At 40.4% G+C, this 7,465-nt stretch overlaps 1 protein-coding gene across 1 annotated transcript; it reads right to left on the bottom strand.

Annotated features, from left to right (window-relative positions):
• Positions 1 to 1,117: 1,117 nt before the first annotated feature.
• Positions 1,118 to 3,913, bottom strand: LOC148697473 (uncharacterized). The gene is made up of 2 exons (XM_088691933.1): positions 1,526 to 3,913; positions 1,118 to 1,285 (listed from the first exon to the last, which is right to left on the bottom strand). Exons 1-2 carry the CDS (start codon positions 3,911 to 3,913, stop codon positions 1,118 to 1,120), a joined length of 2,556 nt encoding a protein of 851 aa, XP_088548059.1.
• Positions 3,914 to 7,465: the final 3,552 nt, after the last annotated feature.

Below are 7,465 nucleotides of genomic sequence, written 5' to 3'. Positions count from 1 at the left end.
TTCTTTTTTTTTTCTTTTTTTTTTCTAGCCGTGCCTATGGCACATCAACTCACATAAATACTCTTTCCCCCACACTTATTTTCTGCAACACATTAATCAAAAGGAATTTATTGCTTACTATGCTTCAAGAACAAGGGTAAAGATGGTCCTATTCTAGGCTGGGTGAGGATAATGTGGGTTAACAAAGAACATGGGCTAACACGGCTCAATGGGGTTAAACTTAAACATAAAATGAGTGAAGGGCACATGGCTATTTGGCTTTGATGGTGGTCACTACACAACTTCATCTTGAATATGTGTTATGCAAATCAATGACATGCTTTGAATGAAATGGGCATGAGTTCTAGCATTTGGAACTAAGTGATGAAACGCCTTCTAAGTAGTAACCAAGCAAAGAATAATGAGATCATGCAACGACTTTAGAAAACATTAATGCACAGATTTTAACTCTCCAAATAACGTTTAGGCTCAAGTCTCACAGGGATGTAGCGTTAGTTTGAGTTCATTCCTTCAAGCATGTTACAAAAACTGATTTTTATCATTTGTGATTACATGTGAATTCGTAAACTATAACTACAACCAAGCATAAACCAAAGAGTATATCAAACGTCCATCCATGTTTGTAACTTTCTTTAACCATCATGCAATTAAAAACCAAATCCTCATCATTGCGTTGGAAGGTGACCTACGACACAACCAAACACACAAAAACAACTCTTTTTGGGTTTTTCAAAACAATTATTCAAATTTTTATGGGATTTTCGGATTTTTAAGTCAACATACTCTAAAACACTCTAAAATAGCTTAAAAACACTTAAAAACAGTGGGAAACAAGTTTAGACATGTTAGGTGGTAATACCCTACGAATTTCATGCAAAAATATCTCAAAACAGAATGTTACCCCCCCCACACTTCAACTAAACATTGTCCTCAATGTTTTAGACACAATTGAACACATTACACATAACAAAAAGTAAGCAACAAAGGAAAAGGGTTTAGGGACGCAAATCTGAGTGTGGAGCGATTCCCAAGTTCTTCCTTTGTTGAGTGCATGGGTTGCCTCCCAAGTAGCGCTTTCTTTTACGTCTTGCAGCCGGACGAGACCTTCTTTTAAACTTCACTCTGGCTCACGGAATGGGGGGGTATGTCCTTCATGGTATACTTCTTGGAATTTCTCGTAGTATGGCTCACTGAATGGCCGGGGATAATGATCCTCCCTGATGGTGGTGTTTCGGTTCTGAAAGTCCATGTACATGCTCCCACCACCTTGAAATTGATTGGGTATCTGCACCGAAGAAGGTAACAACCTATTAGTTGAAATGGGTATTGGAATTGGGCTTGGCAACTTACAAACATATTGTAGTGAAGGCTCAAAATCGGCAGCCCTATCAACAATGTCCCCATTTGAAGTTTCGGCCATATTGGGTGGTTGTAGGGCAATCACTCCAAGTTCTTCTCCACTGGTGGTGCTTGATACATCCTTCATAGTAAGTGTGGATCCTTTCGGCCCCTTGTCCTTATGCACATCTACAACAAAACAAGAATGACTATCGTTAGGATTCCTACTAGAGTCATAAACATTGAATTTAATTATTTCACCCCCAAACTCCATTGTTAGTGCTCCCTTGGCCACATCGATCTTTGTTTGAGCTGTTTTCATGAACGGACGGCCTAGCAAGAGTGGCAATGATGGAGCATCGCTCGAATCCTCCATTTCTAAGACATAAAAATCTGCAGGAAAGATGAGATGATTGACCTGCACTAAAACATCCTCAAGGACTCCCTTGGGATAAACATTAGAACGATCGGCCAACTGAATTATAACACCATCTTGTTTTAACTCACCAAGGTTCATAGATGCATAAATGGAATATGGCATGACATTAATAGAAGCACCTAAATCTAACATGCATTGTTTAAATCTCGTGTTTCCAATTGTGCATGGGATAGTAAAGCTCCCTGGATCCTTACATTTTGGAGGCAACTTTCGTTGCAAAACCGCTGATACATTTTCACTTACTTTCACAACTTCTTTGTTTGCAATTCTTTTCCTAGTTGTGCATAACTCTTTTAAAAACTTTGCATACCTCGGGACTTGCTTAATGGCATCAAGTAAAGGAATGTTTACTTGGACTTTCCGAAACGTCTCCAGAATGTCTTTTTCCTGCTCCTCCTTCTTTGTTTGCATAAATCTGCTAGGAAAAGGAACATCGGGTGGAACAAAGTTAGAATTAATCAATTTTGAACCCAACTTACCTTTGGTGGCCGAATGGGATGAGGTGGGTGCATTAATGTCCCTCGGTAGTTGCGGCAAGGGTGTTTGTACCCTTGCCGTGGGCTTGCTTGCCTCCTCTTCTTCAATTCTCCGTTTTTCATCCTCTTCGGGGCTTGATGGTGATGGTTTGGATGTAATGCCAACTTCTTTTCCACTTCTCAAGGTGATTGCGTTGGCCGTTTCGAAACCACCCTTGGGATTGACCACCGTAGTACTTGGTAACTTACCATTTTCACGGAATTGTCCCAAAAATTCGGCCATTTGGCCCATTTGCTTCTTTAGCTCATTAACCTCCTTTGCTTGGTTCTGCATTCCCTGCGCCATTGTGGTTAGTAACTGATATGTTTTATCGTCATTCATAGACGTACCTGAGTTGGTTTGGGATGATTGTGCTTGAGGAGGTGGTTGTGGTGCCATTGGCCTTGGAAAGAAACCCGGGGGTTGTCGGAATCCACTTTGTTGGGCATATTGTGGTGCATCTCTCCATCTGAAATTGGGGTGGTCACGCCATCCCTGATTGTATGTGTTGGAGAAAGGATCACCTCTTGGTTGGTTCTGATTCCCATAGCCCACGGCATTGGCAGATTCCCACCCTCCGTTCTCAATTAATTGAGGGCATTGATCAGATTGGTGTCCTTGAATGGAACATACACCACAGATTGTAGTTCCTTGCGTCTTAGGGCCTTCAACAAACTGCGATAACATAGACGTAAGGTTAGCCATTTGGGATTGTAACTCAGAAATAGAACTTACCTCATTTACATGTTGTGGCTGTGGGGTGTCTCTCTGCCCAACACCTTCATATTGTTGTGCATTGAGTGCTCGATTGGCAATGAGAGTTTTGGCATCCCTAGGCGTCTTGTCCACTAGAGCTCCTCCCGCGGATGCATCCAACATTTGCCGTTCAAGTGGTAAAAGGCCTTCGTAAAAATATTGAAGAAGTAGCTCCTCCTTCATCTGGTGCTGTGGACATGAAGCAACAAGAGATTTAAAACGTTCGTAATACGTAGGAAAAGATTCACCTTGGCTTTGCTGAATTCCACTAATCTTCTTGCGAAGAAGAATGACTCGTGATGTCGGAAAGAACTTCTCTAAGAAGGCTCGCTTCATACTCTCCCATGATATGACAGTTCCGGGAGCCAACTCATACAACCAATCTTTGGCCTTCTCCACCAAAGAAAAAGGAAAAGCCTTCATCTTCAATATGTTGCTGTCCACGTTCACCGGTGTCATACTTGAGCACACCACCTCGAATTCCTTTAGATGCTTGTTCGGATCTTCCATGGCCAACCCATGGTATTTCGGAATATGGTGGAGCAAGCTGGACTTCAACTCAAATTCATCGGTCTTCTCAGGGGCTGCCCTAGGGTATTGGATGCAAAGAGGTGCTGCATTGGCCAAACCCGAGGCAGAAAGCTCCTTGATGGTTCGATTGTCCACTGCCATGGTTGGTACTTCCTCTTCAACCCAATCCGTGGCCTCCTCTTCAACCTCAACTTCAACTTCTTGCTCTTCTAATTCAGGTTCGGGACTATGAGGATTAGACGGTTGCGATTTCTTTTTCCTTCTCAAAGTTCTCTCGAAATCACCGTCAAAGTCGGAGATATGCTCACGAACAGGTTGTGAGCCACGGGTCATAAACTAGTACCTGCACACAAGAGCAAACAAGGTTAGCAATCAACCTAATAGACTCGGCACAAGTAAGGAAATAAGGTGCCACACACGGCACAAAAACAAAACACACACACACGGTGCAAAAAAAAATTAAAACAAAACAGAAACTAACAATTTAAACAAGACTCAAGACAAGGGATTAGCAACTTTGCTAATCCCCGGCAACGGCGCCAAAAATTTGATGTGAAAATTATGTTGACACACAAATTAAACCCTATTTGTGACAATTGTAGTAATAAAGTAAGTAGGGATCGTTCTAACCGGGGATTAACTAGGGGTGCTAATCTAATTTGAATTGACTCAAACAGAACTAAAACTTAATTGGGACGAATTTGAAAGTGTTATGACTCCAAATGCTTAAAAACACAAAATAAAACAAATACGAATGACTATGACTCAACAAAATATGGGGGGATTGTGGTTGGACGAATTTAAACTAAATGGGCAGATTGTAAAGAAAACAGATTTTAAGACAAAATTGTTATGAATCAATGGATGATGGGATAGCTAAGGGGTTCTTCTCCACACATGAAATATATGCAACGTAAATCAATTTCCAATTATCACTCCAATAAGTTATGAACCTCGACACTCCAAGTTAATTAGGTCCGCTTAAATTAACCTTCAGATTTCCCTAGAATCATTGAATTGGATGAATATGCATCGCAAACAAATTATTCCTAACAAATTCTCTATATGAACAGCATGATAAAGATATAAGTTAGAATCATTACGTTCTTTGGAAATCATAAGCATCGACAAGGCATTTGTAACTATGAAAAGCATGATACGCTTGCCAGGAATCTACTTAACATGATCGTGACTAGCAACCTTCACTACTTGTGAATATAAATTCATAACGATTAGGTGAAACAAACTTATATCCTAGCATCAAATTCAAGCATGCAAATTAAGCGTGCACTCTCAATCAACATACAAGAATAAGTTCTAAATCAAACGGTTAAGCAAATTGTATTCAAAACTTATGCAACAATAACTGGAAGTAATCAACTTATTTCACATATATAATCATGGTTTCGAATCACCCCCTAGCTAACTAGGGGGATTTAGCCTCTCATGTCCACAAAAAGAGAATTACAAATGAATTTAACATAAAGCACAAGGGATTGATTACACCTAGAACGCCCAACGAATCCACGTGAATTGGTGCGCGTCGAAGCTCCTCTTTCCTCTTCTCCTTGCTGCGGCAGATTGGTTGTGGGTGGTTTTTGGATGTGTTTCTGGTTTAGGGATAGTTTAATGGTGGTTTAATGGTGCGGCAAGGTTGTGTGGTGGTGTAGGAAGGTGTGTAAGGTGGTGGAGAGTGGTGGAATGGCTGCGGCAGTGATGGGGGAAGGCTGGAAATTGGCTAGGATGGAAGGGATATGCACGGATTATGGAAGGAAAATGGAAGAAAAATGTAGATGGTGGTTGCGGCTGTTTTTGAATTAGGTTATGGTGGTGGAAAGTGTATGGATCAATCAGAGGGGAATGGGAGTGCACAGATTGTGGATGGATGGGGTGTATCATGCACGGGTTTTTAGAATGGTGGTTGAATGAAATTAGGGTAAAATAATATATTGGAATGGTGGTGGCTGCGTGAAAATATGTGTGAAGGGGGCTGGAAAATAAGGGCAAGACAAAGTGCGGCTCCAATGGAATTAGGTTGAATAATGGGAGTATATGGTTATGGTGGCTGCGGCACAAGGGAAAAAGTAATGGGATTTGCGGCTAGGTTTTCTTTTTGGCTTATTAGGTTCAAAATGGTCAATGGGAGGCCACGGCAGCCTGATTATGGAATGGCTCAATGATTCTTGAAGGCACGGCCAAAATGTATGATTAGTGGCTGATTTGTTTTATTATATTTTGTTTTGCTGAAAAATATGACAAGAAAAATAATAAAAGGTCCCTAAGGTGCGGCTAAATGGTGGAAACCCTAGGGCTTAGAAATTCAAACCCTCTTTTATTTTTATTAACTAAAATTCACCTAAAGGCTGCTAGAATTTAGGAAATAAAATCAGAAATTAAAAGGGAATAATTAAAGGGTGCGGCTAGGGCCTTGGTTTTGTGTCCTAAAGTGCCTACAAGGTCATCAAAGTGGCTAGAAAATACGGATGTTTAAGTTTAGGAAAGGTTACCAAAACGGGAAACTTAGGGTTAACTTTCCTACTTCAAGTAGGAAACCTTGTTTGAGTAGGATTCCTCGTTTTGGTAAGAATTCATCATTAGAGTAGGAATTCGTCGTTTCTTCAAGTCTTCAACTCATTCATTCCTCTTTCGCTCCAAAAGACTCCAATTTGCATCTTCTTGCACACTTTGGCCTTATAATCTGAAAATACACAAAAGTGGCCTTAAACACTAAAATAACTAAGTAAACACAACATAAACGCACGAGAACAAGCTAATTAAGTCGCATGAATATGCTCCTATCAGTAAATGTGGGAAATTCTGGATTCATGAGGATATGGCTACAAAGGTCCTCATATTCTGACCCCAAACTAGATAAGGGCTGAAAATTTTTGTCTTCTTCAGCTTTTTTGAGAAGTATGGTTGCATCAGTTGTGTGCGGACGGTATACCTCCAACTCGTTCCACATACTCTTCAGACTTCTAAGGAGCTCAACAAATGGTTTCCCTTCTTGTTGCATGCTTGTGATATCCCTTTTTAGCTGGAACATATGGGCTGCATTATTCTGATTTCCATACATCTCTTGTACGGATTTCCATAGCTGGAAGGATGACTCAGGATAGCTTAATATTTCAGATAGCTTTCGCTCCATAAAGTTGAGAAGCCAAGACATGACCAGCTAATATTTGCTGAGCCAATATTCATGCGTGGGATAGGAAACATGAGGAGGTTCAACACTTCAATTTATGAACCCTATCTTTGATCTCCCTCCTAGGGCAAGTGAAACTGTCTTTGACCATGGTAAGTAGTTGAACTCATTTAAGAGCACATAACTTAACCTTTGATTTGGATTTACATCAATCTTTGATTGCTTTTAATGAGAGGCTCCAAGTGAACTTTTAGCCTCCGACTCCGAGTTAGGATTTTCATCAGCCATTTTTGAATGGTTGAAGAATAGAGCAATAAGTATCACAGAGACAGGTTATTTTTCCTGCTCTGATACCATGTTAACTTTTAAGTGACTGTTTTTGTATTATGATTCATAAGAAAACAACAACCCAAGGAGACAAGCTATATAGGAGAAGGCGTGATCAACACACTGATCACCCTTGGTTGACACTTACACGACAGCTCCATAAAACAAGGAGCAGAAAATAAGGAAAAAAGAAAGCTAGTAGCCACCCTACAAGTATGGAAAGATATGAAAAGATCATTAGAAGATACAACAAGATACAATTAGGTAAAGAGGATCCAGTCTGGATCTTTCCCATCAAAGGCCCAGGATCAAGTAATTAGGGCTGTTGAAATTTGATTCAACGACTACAATTATTATAACTTTTAGAGGGACTCCCTATTTGTAGCCATTTGATCAAATTTCAATGGTCTAAA

Source organism: Pyrus communis, chromosome 4 (assembly GCF_041283825.1).
Source record: "Pyrus communis isolate YQ-2024b chromosome 4, ASM4128382v1, whole genome shotgun sequence".
In the NCBI taxonomy this organism is placed as follows: domain Eukaryota; kingdom Viridiplantae; phylum Streptophyta; class Magnoliopsida; order Rosales; family Rosaceae; genus Pyrus; species Pyrus communis.
Note: the sequence above shows the minus strand (reverse complement) of the source record. Positions and strands in the feature narration are given on the sequence as shown.